This window comes from Oryza glaberrima, chromosome 3 (genome assembly GCF_000147395.1).
Source record: "Oryza glaberrima chromosome 3, OglaRS2, whole genome shotgun sequence".
Classification (NCBI taxonomy): Eukaryota; Viridiplantae; Streptophyta; class Magnoliopsida; order Poales; family Poaceae; genus Oryza; species Oryza glaberrima.
Window position 1 is genome coordinate 20276605 of NC_068328.1, and position 15572 is coordinate 20292176.

The following is a 15572-nucleotide window of genomic DNA, read 5'->3' on the forward strand; positions in this document are numbered from 1 at the left end:
TGTGTGCCTCCACGTGGAAAGCAGCACACACGTCGTCCCGGGCCTCTCCCTTCCCCGTCGTGCCGGCCTTCTTGCCATCATCGCATGGCCTCCTACACTGTTAGCTGGCCGGCCTCCTTGCCGTTGCCCACATCAACCTCTCACGCTGCCACCCGCTCACCGCTTTGGACTTCCACGGTCCCGTCGCCTCCGGGCGTGCCACCTCACGCCACGTCGGCCTACCACCGTTGGTCGCGTGCCTCTGTGCTTCGCTAGCATTCCACTGGGAGTAGCCATCCCACACGACAGCAAGCATGAGGAATGGAGAGAGGACGCCTTCTGCTCCCAGGTAGCGCCACACGCTTCCTCTCATGCCTGTCGCCACTTCCACGTTCCTCCTGACGTTGGCACTGCACGGCCGTGCCCGCCGTCAACGCCCGCTCCACCGCACCCTTCGACCTCGCTCCACGTAGTTGCATCCGCCGCCTCGTCACGCTGCCGACTCGAGTGCGTGCAGGGGAGCCGGTCTCCCGCGCCAGGGAGGCCAGATCCGGACGGGAGGGGGCTGAATCTGGTAGGGGACACCATATCCGGCGGTGCTGCCTCGCCGTCGTTGCATGGGTCAACGCCTCCTCACCGGTCCTTGCTACCACTCTCCTCTTCGCCACCAGTAGCCAGCTCCTTGAGGCGTCGGCTCCAGTCTAGCGTCATCCTGGATCTAGTCACGGTCGTGGGCTCCGACCCCGCTACCTTGGGAAGAAAGAAGGTCCCACCGTCACTGTCCTTGGAGCCACGCGGTTTGCAGCGGCTCGCTCGGGCGGAGGGTGCCTGCCCTATGAGCGACGCAAGCAGGGTCGGTCCTGGGGTTTTGGGGCCCCAGGGCGAAAACTTATATGGAGGCCCCTACATATATACATAAACTAATTTACATATTTATATAGTCTGATAAACACGTACCATTTAATATTCAATGTGACAAAATTATTTATATATAACATTTTAAAACTCCAATGAGAAATAAATAGCAGTAGCGAGCAGAGAAGTCGACCGGCGGACGATTGACACGAGCGTGGTTATTGGCGAGTCGCGATTTGCCAACTTGCTGTTTTCGTTTGCGAGACGCCGAGAAGTCACCGAGAGCGCAGGAGCAACGAGCGGCGTGACGTGATCGAGGCGGCATGACGTGAGTGGCGTGATGTGATCAAGGCAAAGCGACGGGAGTCAAATGAAGATTGCTTCGGCTTCGCTAAAACATGCCTAACAATGGACTAAAATTTATTTTCTGTATTAGGCTATTCAGCTATCTAACTTAATATAGATCCATGGCACGTGGACTAGAATTATACAATACATAGTATATATACTGTATGTGCATAGGGGGCCCCTAGATTTTGGGGGCCTCGGGCGGCCGCACGGCCTGACCCCCCTAGGGCCGGCCCTGGACGCAAGGCCGTATAATTGAGGGAGAGAGCTCTCTTATTAAATTCAATCGTAGAAGTCGCTCCCGCTGCTGCTATGTTCCTCCACTCGTCCAAGAGACCAAGTAAAGTAAGCGAGAAACAAAAAAAAAAAGCAGGGGAGAATTTAAACAGAAGCTGGGAAAGCTCCGCGACGTTAAATCACACCTCATCTTCTTCTCGGCAAGGCGAGGTGCAGTGTTGGAAAATGGCACAGGATCGCACACGCAAATCTTGCCTACTGTTGCAAATCTGTCAAGAGCTTTGCAAGGAAAACAGAGGAAGAACAGAGCAAACTCGCAAGGAAAACTTTTTGGGGGGCAATTTTCTACTTCTTTTGTTAGGAATCAAACACCATGACTCCTTTAATACATGTTCTAGCTTGTGCTATATATAGACTGTGTTTAGTTTACGCTAAAATTGAAAGTTTGGTTGAAATTGGAACGATGTGATGGAAAAGTTGAAAGTTTGTGTGTGTAGGAAAGTTTTGATGGGATAGAAAAGTTAGAAGTTTGATGAATTATTTTGAAACTAAACACGGCGATAGACCGATCGAATCACCACGTAAACGCGTACGCTCAGTCGCTCACCATGTCAGCCGTTCACCGTGGTCACCACTTAGAAGTTACTAGGAGAAACATGCGGCCACCATTGCATGCACCACCGGAACGCCTCACAGCCGTAGTCTTCCTTTCCGGTCCCGTGCATGCCCAGGACGCCATGGGCCACAACCGAGAATAGCATCAACCTTGCCACCGCTGCTGCTTCGCCGGCGCCAATGCCGATGTGAGCCCGGCCCGGCCGCCGCACCCCCCTCCCCCTACGGCGACGACGTCACGCGCGCGCGAGATGCCATTGTTGCTTCTGTGAGGGGGGCTCACCGGAACGCGTCGGCATTGACGACGACCCGGACGAACGCGCGGCAGCATGATGCCGCGCGTCCTCATGGCGTCTACGGAGGACACGGCCACGGCCCCTGCCGGTGGGCCGCCGGAGCCCCCGCCGCAGTCGTCGTCGGCCTCGCCGTCGCCTTCCCCTCCTCCTCCTCCACCGACACCGTCCTCGCCTCAGCGGCCTCCCCCGCCGCCGCCGCCGGCCACTCCGCCCCCGCCTCCTCCGGCATCTCCAGGCAAAAACCAGAGTCCCGCGTCGCCGTCCCAAGATTCACCTCCGCCAGTGGCGTCCCCGTCAGTATCCCCACCTCCTCCGGCACCGACGACACCGCCCTCTCCGCCCCCACCAAGCAAGTCCCCTCCACCGCCGTCTCCGCCTCCTACTACGTCGTCGACACCGCCATCGCATCAATCACCTCCGGAAGAAGGAACCTCGCCGCCACCTTCGCCATCATCAGGGGCTACAACACCTTCACCTCCCCCAAATGCGCAGTCGTCGTCGTCGTCGTCGTCTTCCACACCTCCTGCCGGCGCAGGAACCTCGCCACCTGCACCGCGCGAAATGCCATCGCCCGGGACGCCACCATCGCCGCCGACGACGCTTATTACGACACAGGCGCCGCCGATCCAGCCACCACCACCACCGGGCGGTAACAGCATGATCATGCCGAGCTCCCTAACTACAGCCGGCACGTCTCAGAGCCCGCCTGACGCCACCACCGCCGGCGCACCACCACCTCCGGCTCCATCGGTGGGAGCATGGGGCGGCAACGTGCCGAGCGGGTTGCTCATCGGTGTCGCCTTCGCCGGTTTCCTCCTGGCGTTGGCGTCCATGTTCTTGTTCTTGTGCATCAAGAACCGGTGGAAGAGGAGGCGGCGGCCGGCACAGGTGATGAACCTGGCGCGCAGGAGAACCCTCGTCGTGCCGGAGCGTAAGTGTAGTAGTCCATCTGTCCAATGTCCATGCATGGATTGACGTCGGCTCGTGTCCTGGCATGACATGGCATGAGATGCAGGTGTGGCGTCGCCGGAAGTGTACCAGCCGTCGAACGGTCCGACGGCGTCGCCGAGCGGGACGAGCTCGTACGAGTTCTCCGGGACGACGTCGTGGTTCACGTACGATGAGCTGGCGGCGGTGACCGGCGGGTTCGCGGAGGAGAAAGTGATCGGCGAGGGCGGGTTCGGGAAGGTGTACATGGGGGCGCTGGGCGACGGGCGGCGCGTGGCGGTGAAGCAGCTCAAGGTGGGGAGCGGGCAGGGGGAGAAGGAGTTCCGCGCCGAGGTGGACACCATCAGCCGCGTCCACCACCGCCACCTCGTCACCCTCGTCGGCTACTCCGTCACCGAGCACCACCACCTCCTCGTCTACGAGTTCGTCTCCAACAAGACGCTCGACCATCACCTGCACGGAGGAGGCCTCCCCGTCATGGATTGGCCCAAGCGGATGAAGATTGCCATCGGATCAGCCCGTGGTTTGACCTACCTGCACGAAGACTGTACGCCACACCTTTTTTCTTTCTTTCTTTTTTAAACAAACGCAATTACACTTAATTTGGTCTTCAGCTTAATTTTCTGCATTCATTTAACCGTTCAATCGACTCTATTGTATTTGCAGGCCATCCTAGGATCATACATAGGGACATCAAGTCGGCCAACATCCTCCTGGATGACGCCTTCGAAGCAAAGGTGCGAACACAACTTGTTCCTCCTCAGCATTCCACACAGAATGACAAACTGACGACGATTGAATTTCTTGCCGATCGGTGACCAAAAAAAAAAAAAAAACAGGTCGCGGATTTCGGTCTTGCCAAATTCACCAACGATTCGGTGACTCATGTCTCGACGCGCGTGATGGGCACATTCGGGTAATTAAGCACTTCGAACGTCCGTACGTCCTAATGCAGATCATCATATATATCATGGTTTAATTCGATCGATCGAAATTTCTATGTAGGATGCATGGCTTTCGTATGTCGTTACATGACACGGATTGTATATTTGTATGTAACCTTGGTCGTTGTTGCACAGGTACCTGGCGCCGGAGTACGCATCAAGCGGGAAGCTGACGGACAGATCGGACGTGTTTTCGTTCGGGGTGGTGCTGTTGGAGCTCATCACCGGGCGGAAGCCCGTGGACTCGTCTCAGCCCCTCGGAGAAGAGAGCTTAGTTGAATGGGTAATTAAGTATATATGCATGCGATGATTCTCAAGTTAATTACAGACGCCGACGCGAAAGCTTTTGTCAGTCTGTCTTGTTACATGGTCACATGGCTGGTGATCTGTGTCCGGTGGATGCAGGCTCGGCCTCTCCTGGTGGACGCGTTGGAGACGGACGACTTCAGGGAGCTCGCTGACCCCGCGCTGGAGCGCCGCTACTCCAAGTCGGAGATGCGGAGGATGGTGGAGGCCGCGGCCGCTTGCATTCGCTACTCCGTCACCAAGAGACCAAGGATGGTGCAGGTAATTAAACTGAAATCATCCCTCAAGGGCCGTATCTATCGTTTCTGACATGTTATCTTAAATAATCATTCAAAGATTTCAAGATGTATTAGATGTATCACTCCGACGAACATACAAGTCAACTTCTATTAGTTATAACAAAAATGATTTGATAAATATAATTGCCAATGTATATATGTATCTGTCTGTCAATGCAAATAGTGTATTATAAAAAACTATATATTGGATATATAGGTGTGGCGATCGCTGGACGTGGAGGGGAGCTCGCCGGACCTGACCAACGGAGTGAAGCTTGGGCAGAGCATGGCGTACGACTCCAACCAGTACTCGGCGGACATCGAGCTCTTCCGGCGGATGGCGTTTGCCAACGACCTCTCCACCGCTGAGCTCGGCTACTCCGGCAAGGACGACGTACGCCGTCCGCCACGCTAGCAGCAGCTCCAGGACCAGGCCCAGCTGAGCACTAACGGCACATGCGCTGTTGTTAAATTTGTTGTCGTAACTAACACGCATGCATGTATGTAAGACGGGGTGGCAGAATTGGTGTATATATAAAAAGGCTTTGAATAGCAATCCTGTTGATTTGGGAACAGATTTCCTTTTTCTTCTTCTTCTAAGCTCGGTTGTGACTTCGTACGGTGTGTGCATTGACATTGGCGTTCGCTAGCCTTCGCGGCGCGGCGACAACCTCGTCCATCGATTTCGTACTTACTGCCACCCTTTTCAGGCGTGACGTGTGACCGTTGAGAGTGTGCAAGAATCAGTTAGTACGTTGTTGTTGACGAAAAAATCGAACACACCGATCTGGGATATCTGCTTAGCTTCTGTGTAGGTCCAAATCTTGATGAGATGCGAGCGTGCCAGTCAGTTTGATTCTGCAACTGACAAGATATGTAAATAGTAGATCAAAACAGCCGATCGGCTGACAAACCGATAGAGTAGTTCCAGCCGATAGCCGATAATAGCCGATGCCGATACCAGCCGATAGCGATAGGGTTTAAGCAATCGGCTATATGTCCAATGTAGATGATGATATAAAGGCAATCGGCTGATGATGATGTAATAAAATAACAATATAATCCAGTATAAACTAATTGGCAAAATAATGATATGATAAATAAGCATCGATCCGAAGGTTAAAACACACATCGGCTGGAGGTCCGATGTCATGAAATCCACAATATTGGATTAAACAGTGAAACTTTTGTTGTCATCAGCTAAATCCAACATATATGTATATGCAATTCTTATGAGCCGATGCAACATCCAGATAACTCACCGCCTGAAACCCCGATGAATCCCTTATTGGCAAATAAAAAGCAGGCTAGAGATTATGGTTCTAAGCACGACTTAGTAGATCAAACTTAACTGATGCAACACTAAGTATGAAAAGAAACATAATATCTAGACAATCAAACCGTTGACTGAGTTTTCAGGGTGGTAGATGTCTAAGCTAATCTAATCTAGCAACGCGATTTAGCCGATACTGGCAGAAACCCTAAAACGAGAAGCAGCCGATAGAGTTAAATTGATATGCTAAGACTAGATTAACAGAGACATATGATAAATTTGTAGGCAAATATATCATCCAAACCAGAGCAATCCAAGAGGTCGAATATACTGATGCAGCCTTGAACGACGCCGACGTAAACGATACAATTGCCCGGGTTGGCGGAACATTGGACTTACCCCTTAGCCGGAGATCTAACACCGATACAGCCCCGCGTCAGGTGCCAAGTCCCGCCGGACGATAAAATAAAGTAGAAAAGGTAAAAGGTGGCAATGCGCCGAATTGTATTGATCGTGAAGATAGATTACAATGACCCTGGGTGTACATATTTATACCCATGGATAAATACTAGTCCTTGTAGGACAAGAAAGAAACTTTCCTAAAGATAAAAGGAAAACATAAAGTCCTTATAGGACACTAAATACACTTTCCTAAAGATAAAAAGGAAACTAACAAACTATTCCTAATTAATAGATACAACTGCCTTCTTCGGACTTGATCCGTACGTGGCAATCATCATGAAGCACGTCAATTCAATCCGACAATGATTCCAATATCACCTTGCCGGAATCGGCTACATCGGCTTGCCTTGTCCGATTCGGTAACTGCTGATGCACACTGTAGCCGATGCGGTTCCGAAGCCGATTCATACCTGTTTCCGTTATCGATTTCCTCCCAAATCCGCTTCGGCCTTAACTCCAAATCCGATGTAAATTTACCAAATTTGGTCGTTAACAGTTGTAACATAACATATGTTTCATATCATGACTGTCGTCCAGTTACACAAGGTAAGCATTCCTCAGAATGCCATTCACTTGGCTGGCTACAAACATTGTTGCATACATCAAGAGATATGTCGACAAGCTACAGTAGTATCTCCAGATTAGCCAAGATTCAAAATACAGTAAAAAAGAGCTTCTGAGATTGTATTTTAGCAAGTCGTAAACATATATACAATATACATGGCAGGCACTTAGACTATGCTACTAACTGTAGTCTGTATGTCTGTTCAGATGTTCTTAAGGGCACATCAGAATTTTCCTGTACTCATGACTACCGTCCTGGATGCACCCGGAACCAGCCAGCGAGGTTATCCACACATCATCCGTTCTCACTGGTTCTTCGTCATCATTTCTGTGCCAAGTCCAGTGAGCATGCGTGGCATTTACTATTTTTAGTTCACCATGCCCAAAGCTTGCTTCCCGGAAGACTGACCAAGCTGGTTTCGGATTGCGGTACCTGAAAATACCGAAAAGTTGTATATAATGACACCAAAGTGATTTACATTCAGAGCTCTAACCATGGTATTATAATGGTACCTGTGGGCCAAGCCTTCCCTGTTTCCACCATCCCCAATTGTTATGTGAACAGCCCCACAAGGATCAAGTCCCCCCTTGTAGACTCGCTCCTTCATGAACAATGAAATCATCAAATGGAATTGTCACAACCATGGACTAAAAGGTCAGAGGCCAAAGTTTTGAACAATAATATTGTGCAGCTAAGAGATCTGATAGGAGCCATACCGCACGTTCATAAGCATGCACATGACCTGCGATTACCATATCCACATGAGCAGCATAGAGCAAAGGCTCCATTGCAGCCATCATACTGTCACCTTCGCCTTGATGAGCCCAATTGCTATTATACCATGGTGCATGCAACAATACGATGAGCCATGGCGTCCTTTTCCTGTCAACCTTAGCTAGATCAGCCTGAAAAGCAGCCAAGATAATCCAAGGAAAAAGTAATCTGCTGTCAGTAAGAGTAAGGTGGATTTCAAAGTTGAGCGCATCTTTTTTTAAAAGAAAAACATAGAGAAATATGCCAGCTAGGAGGGACTAATTGAGTAACTGTAACACCCCATCCCAAAATCCGCACTAGAGCAGGCCCACATAGGCATAGTACCCGACTGACACTTTTGTCCTTGTTTCGTGTAAAAGGGTTAACCCGTAGGTACTATTGTTGGAGCATGGATCCCAAACCTATCTAAATTTCCAATGTGTGACTAATCCCACCATACAAGAACACTTGGGCCACACGGGCCCAAACAAGATCCCACATATGGACCGAACTAGAACACACTAATGGGCCTAAACTGGAATTAATGGGCTGGGGTATTTCACTAGCAACTAAGTACCCCACAAAGAAAAGTATAATTTGAAAGAACTTCAAATGTAGATGCAATTGTCAACAGGGGCACACATGGTATTTCTGGGTCCTGTGGAACTTCTATGATGAAATTGCATATAGAGAAGTTAGTGCCAATACTTCCAGCATTCCATCTTTAAACATCATTAACATTATGGCTGAAGCTAACTTTATGATTTAGGAACACATGGTCGAAAGGGAAAAAAGAGAAGAAAAGAAAAGAAGAGCACCCCATATTACTTCCACAATTCCGTCTTTAAAAGGAAGATTTTTAACAACCAAATATAATGCAGCATGTATGGTTGTATCATGTAGCACCCAGTATGATAACCAAGCATGAAGCACACTACCATAGCAATGATGGTGTTGCAGAAAACATTTATGAGCAAATTTGCTCACTACCATAGCAATCCGTGCTGACGTGCAACATATCGTCACAATTCACAAATATAAAAGGTTGCAAAAATTTGCAGAACTACAAAATTCTTAGAGAAGCTAATGCTGTTGCATATTCCATCTAACATAGCTGCTGCAAGCCCTTTTGGGGGGAGAGAGAGGTTCGGGCAAGTTAAATAACACCCCTATGGATCATCACGCCTTCTGGTCATCAAAACGTATCACACGAAGTCCAAAATTTTCAGAAGAAAGTCAGTGATGCACTTTTGTACAACTAGAGCTCAAGAAAATATTTATAGATGTTCAATAGATTTTATTTAATTTACAAAAATCAATTGCTGGATGCTAGATACTATGAAATGTTTTTCTAGTTGTCAGCTTTTTATTAGAACAATACCCAAAGATTCGGAAGCTGAATTAAATAAACTCAAAATGGACATGTCATATGATGAAAAATGGTGATGGTTTGCAATGGTAGTGACACATTCACTCAAAATCAAGAAGGAGATAACATCTCGTAGCTCGATATATTGAGAATTAAGGCATAATAAATAACTGACATTAGCATAACAAATTGGGAATTAAGATAGAAATAGTTAGTTTTCGCATGAGTAGAGACAGATCAGTTGTCTTTGTGTAAAAATAAGTGTATGCAAAGAGCGAAAAAAGAGGACAAGCGCTAGGTTGCAGATGGATTGCATGTTTATACCAAATTAATTGACCATTGAGCAAAACATAAACTGAAGAAAGAAGGTCCCTTAATTGGTGGGGCCCTTTATAGTTGATCACTTTGCACACCCATGCTCTACAGGCCTGGTCGTGAATGGTTATCTAATATAAAAATCTTCTTATCTCAAATAAATAGAATTGATGCTGTCAGAAACGAGCAGCATAGGCAAATCAAATGCGATATGGAGATAAGAGATACGAAGTAATATACCTTAAGCCAAGCGTACTGATCTGAACTTTCATCATAATCTGTATAAGAACCTAACATTATAGCATGCACCCCTGCAACTTCGAAGGAGTAGTAGAGATTTGATGTGGATTCGCTCTCTTCATAAGGCATCTTCCATCGTGCATTGTATGATTGAAATCCAGACTTAAAAAACGGTATCCTTTCCTTCTCATGATTTCCTTCTGTCACCATCCAGGGCCTGGTGCTAGCAAGTGGCTCCACCAATGTACCAAAAGAATCCCACAAATGTTGCATATAATCCGCATAAGAGAGATCACCAGGGAGTAAAAGCATATCATGTGCACACTGCTTAATGTGATTAAGTGTCGAAGTTGTCCAACTGGTCTGCCCCAGATCACCTACAACAGCCAATGACAAGGGAAATTGGGAGGGTGGTGTCTTAAACTGGAATTCCGGACCATGTCCTCCACAACGGTAGTAGTAAACTGTGTTGTCATTAAGGGGCCCAATAACAACATGATGGATCTTTCCTGAACTATACATTAAGTAGCTGTATGATGTGCTTTCTCCTTGAGACGTTGATGTGTATGTGCCTGCTTCAGTTCCATAGTCTACAACTGAAGGGACGGAGTTATCATCAGTGACAAATGTAACTCTCATGTGCTTTTCTCCAGCTAGTGAAATGTGCACCTGTAAACATATTGCGCATTTTAGTCACTGGTTATCTATTAGAAAAATGTTCAAAACAAATACAAGAATTGAATTCTCAAAAAAGACTCCATATATACTCAAGGATGGCATGAAGGTTTAGTTGCATAGAGACTGCAAATTTTCTCAGATATTTTTTACATGCATTTGAGTGCAATTCTGTGCTAGTAAAGGACATGCCCCCCCCCCCCCCCCCCCCAACACACACACACACACACACAAAGATCTATTCGCCAAACAAGTGAAGACAGCTATATTAGTTCTAATAATCTAAGTATCTAATATAGTACTGTCACATCTGATACTGTGGAAACCAGAGCAAGTATTACCATTTGAGTCCAACTGATCACACACATCAACGTGGCAAGTATCTCTAGGTAACCATAGTTCATTCAGTCATTCTAATGAGTAATGAGATGCAGTTAAAATTCAAACCATGGAATGAGGTTGAAATGTTATCACTGGTCAACAACCTCTTCAGTCCTTTGCATAAATACATAACGCTGCATGCGAATGAGCAAGTGTATGAAAACCATTTGAATTTTGAATTATGATTGGGTACACTTGCAAAACCACAACAAGCAAGATAAAAGGGGGGTTAATAGTGCATTTGGTATCTCAGCTTATGCCGATGGCTCAATTTAGGCAAAATATGTAATGTAACTTTGGCCAAACTTGTCCCAAATATCCAAACATTGGCTCAATTCCACCAAATTAGCATGTGGTCTCAGTGTTTTGCACATGGACCCATCACCTCAGAAGCATGAAAGTGAGAGAACGGGCAAAGTTATGGGATTGATTTGCCTACTTATTGTCCTTTGTGAAATTTGAGGAAAAACTCAGATATCACAACAGTTAATAGTACAAGGACAGAACTGAGCCATTGCGGCAATAGTTGAAGGATCAAACGTTATAGAGTTTCTTGGATTCAACATAATCATCTGTTATAACATACAATTCAAATAGCAAAAATGCACTGTTATAGAGTTAGCATGTCACATCTAATACAGAACGGACGAGTTCACTCGCCTAAAGCAAATTGCAGAACCAGACTACTAGAGCACAAATAGGCCCATAAGCTGAAATTGGTAATTTTCGAATTTAGACATATTTCTAGCTAAGGGAAATGAGCTACACTAATTGAACACAAAATAAATCAGCTACAACCAGTTCAAAATTTGAGCCAAAACTGTACAAAACAGGGAAGTTGGTTACCAAGCAATAGCCACAAACTGATTGATCGATCCCCGAGCCGATTCATGTGTTTTCTAATCGATCGCTTCTTGGATTCCCAGAACATAACCAGACCCGACAAAACTTGACTTATACTCCAACCTACCTCGGAACAAATCGGGAGGCAAGCCAAGCCAAGCCGACGCCGCGGAAGAATCAAGGATCTCAAGAGAGAGGTTTCACCTGCTGCGGATCGGAGGCGGAAGAGGAGTCCTTCTTCTTGCTCCACGGGAAGAGGCTGAGGAGGGCCTTCCGGTGGTGGAGGCCGCAGCGCCGCGCCGCCGCGGGCGGCCGGACGTAGTCCTCGCCCACGGGAGCCCCGGAAGCGGCGGCGGCACAGGAGGAGAACGAGGAGAGCAGCAGGAGGAAGAGGAGAAGCGGAGGCACGGCCATGGGAGGCCTCCTGCGCGCTCCGGCTCGCTCCTCCATTGGACGCTGGACGGCGTGTGCAAAGCTCTCGCTCTGTTGCTGCTGATGGGGGTCAGGTCAACACAAGTACACAACACTCTGCTTTCTAGATCGGGAACACCTATACATTTATCTGTCGATAAATTTTCTTCTAAAAATTTGACATATATAATTATATTATAAACATAGTATAATTACACTGTAACTTATATATAATTACACTATAACTTGCATCTAATTACAATGTAACTTGTATATAAGTTTCACGTAATTTTGAATCGTTAAATCTATTGCATGTAACTACAATGTAACTTGTATATAAGTTTCACGTAATTTTGAATCGTTAAATCTATTACAAGATTTGTTTTGTTAAGAAAAAAATCACAGCACACACATATGTGTAAGGATTTGTTCCCACAACCTCCATTTTACCGAAATAATATATTACAGAAAGATTTTTGAAAGTTACATACAAGTTACACTATGTTACAGTGTAATTACATGCAAGTTACAGTGTAATTACACTACGATTGTACTATAATTACATCTGTCAAATTTTTAGGAGAATATTTGTCGATAAATATATAGCAAAATCGTTCTAGATCAGCCCCTCTAACCAGCTAGTGTCTTTTATCGCTGACATGTGGGCTTGATGAGCTCTTAGGTTCACCGATAAAGGTATGGTGTCATTAAACGTATAATCTTAATCCCTGCTTTCTAGGGTCCTAACATTTCAGGCGTTCTGGGCGATATATAACCGTGAAGTTCCTATAAAACATTTTCTTTTTCATTATAACGTAAAGTAGATATTTAATTAATCGGAAATAAATTAAACTAGGATGTGTGGCAAATTACATTACTACATCCGTTTTAGTTTACTTGTCGTTGTAGCACATCTCATAGCAGTAATAAACCAGGATGTGTGGCAAATTACATTAGTACACGTTAATTACATCATAAATATCAAAATTTAGGCTGTGTTCTTGGTGGGGTTGGGAACCCTCGCCTCCTGGAAAAAAAAAGAGAATGGATTAGCGTACGAATTAATTAAGCATTAGCTTAAAAAAAATTTAAAAATTGGTTAATATGATTTTTAAAACATCTATTGAAAGTTTTTAAAAAAACACACATACCGTTTAATAGTTTGGAAAGCGTACATGCGGAGAAAAAATAAACTTAGCATTGGAGCAGTATGGTTGTATTAATGAAGGGTAGTAAGTGAAAAACTTGTCTAAATGTGAATCGTAAGAACAAGAAGTATTTTGAAAAAAAAAAGTTGATTGCTAGAATGTTGAAACAGGGAGCAATTATATGAGGATCATATTAATTAAGAAGTACCTCTCGTAAACAGACTTATCTTCTAACATAAGCGGATGAACAGACTATTCTTGTGCGGTTATTCCATGTGCCAAAGGGCCTTTCCTGCAACATGTCGTCTAGCTTTTTTTTTTTTTTTACAAAATAAATATTGCATCATGCATGTATGAACAGGGTATTCCATTAGTAGCACTTGATCAATTAAAGCCATTGGCAATTTGACAAAATGGCTGTGTCACGGCCTCACGGGCATTGGAGCTAGCTGGCCATGTTTTTTTTTTCACCATGTCATTGTTACGTGGGCTGCAGTTAATTAAGTCTTCAAATTGAAAATAGAGCAGCAGTCTAATGCTTCGATTACCATATAGTATGGCATATATACAATTATAGGTGCCCCAAACGTCCGGGGCGAGCTGACTGACCTGCTCTAGGACTGGGCCTGAGTCGTACACTTAGTTCGGAGCAGAGTTCACAATTTTGATACCAGTTACTATGCCGACACTAGCGGAACATTGGTTTTCGTGAAATCCAATCGAAAATCGATAGATTCCAAACAAATTTTGTAGGAAAAAAATTGAATTCATTTATCTCGAAATTTCGATTGGCAATTGAAAGTGCAAACGAAGTGAAAAAAACATTTGGTTTGTATCGAGAACTGATCAATTTTGTTGACAAACTGGTAAGGAATTTCAAATTTATTTTTGTTTCCTAAAAATGTAGAAAATAGTGAAAAAAAATGATTAAACATTTGGGGGGAAATCTAAAACTTTTGGCATTCCCTCTCCTATAAATTTGATAACTTGACATTAAGCTACAGACGATATACAATACATACTCATAAAAGGCGATAATTTAGAGCACATATGACATATCACGCACAATTCAATATGCATCTCGGCATCAATCACCAAACATTAGGCAAATAGAATGCACGCCACCTAAATTGAAGTCCATTAGTACAAGTTTAGAGTCCAGTACATAAGGTCTAAAGGTTAAAACTAGGTTTTATTCTAGCTTCTAGCATGCGGACACCTCCATATAATTTATTGAACAAAGTAAACATATGTGGAATTCAACTTTTTAAAAAAATTATATACCAACAGGTTATATTAATATCATACTATTTATAGGATTTTTTTAAAAATCCTTTTTCTCAAATTAAATTTGAATTTGGATGGAAACCATGGAAATTTTAGAGGAGAACTATTGCCGAGCCGCGTCGAGACGTCGATTTTTCGCGAAATCCAATCGGATTTCATCGTTTTGTGAATCCTGGTTCTCTATATTAATTTAGTTGAATAGAGTGACAAAAGATTTGCCACTTGATGAGAGGAGATTTTACGAGAGGGATTAAACTTTTTTATACGAAGTGGCAAATGTTAAGAGTTAAATGCCCCTTATTGTTAGCCTCGATAACATCACTCACTAGAGCCCTCTTTGTTTAGGCGTATACACCAACTTATGAGTCAAAAAAAAGTCTGAACCTAAACAAATTAACGACACTTTCATTTCACTTTTCATATTATTAAGCTAAAAACTAGGTTGAACGTAGACTCCACCATTACACTTAGCACTTCAAATTCATTGGTTTATAAATCATACTCTCCGTCCCAAAATATAATAATTTTTAGCACTCATGATTCGTCCAAAAATATATCTTCACTAACATTCAATTTCCAACCAATAACAACTCTCCATCACTTACTTTTTCCCACTTACCTCTACTTCTTAACCATCACAACGTCTCCCTATTTAATTCTATCTACTTTTTTAATAACCATGTTCAACTATAAAACTTCTTATATTCTGGGACGAAGGTAATATAAGCCAAAAGCTGACTTAAAAATCTAAGTCAATAAACCTAAGCATAAACAAAAAGGCCACCGGTTCAAAAATTAGCTTATCACATTAGTTATAAACTAGTACTATGTTAGATTCATTGTGTTAGAATATGTCTAATCCGGTTTTAGGTGGCTATATTTTGAAATGGAGGGATATAAAGATAATAAATATAGAAGAAAGCTATTTAAGTAATACTAATATAGAAGAAAGTTTTGGAGTAGTATATTTTCTGAAGCATAGCAACGATAATCTATACCTCTATATTAGCATGAAATATCATGGTGATAAGCGCGTTGATGGTA

General features: G+C 44.7%; 2 protein-coding genes across 2 annotated transcripts; one reads left to right on the plus strand and one right to left on the minus strand.

The window, feature by feature from the left end:
- Nucleotides 1-2120: 2120 nt before the first annotated feature.
- On the plus strand, nucleotides 2121-5376 carry LOC127768705 (proline-rich receptor-like protein kinase PERK12). Its single transcript, XM_052294333.1, has 7 exons — nucleotides 2121-3261; nucleotides 3346-3825; nucleotides 3945-4015; nucleotides 4118-4194; nucleotides 4358-4505; nucleotides 4628-4789; nucleotides 5024-5376. Exons 1-7 carry the CDS (start codon nucleotides 2364-2366, stop codon nucleotides 5219-5221), a joined length of 2034 nt encoding a protein of 677 aa, XP_052150293.1. The 5' UTR covers nucleotides 2121-2363; the 3' UTR covers nucleotides 5222-5376.
- Nucleotides 5377-7022: 1646 nt separating this feature from the next.
- LOC127768709 (purple acid phosphatase 18) lies at nucleotides 7023-12196 on the minus strand. Its single transcript, XM_052294337.1, has 5 exons — nucleotides 11887-12196; nucleotides 9784-10452; nucleotides 7823-8011; nucleotides 7619-7707; nucleotides 7023-7538 (listed from the first exon to the last, which is right to left on the minus strand). Exons 1-5 carry the CDS (start codon nucleotides 12130-12132, stop codon nucleotides 7319-7321), a joined length of 1413 nt encoding a protein of 470 aa, XP_052150297.1. The 5' UTR covers nucleotides 12133-12196; the 3' UTR covers nucleotides 7023-7318.
- Between the last annotated feature and the right edge of the window lie 3376 nt (nucleotides 12197-15572).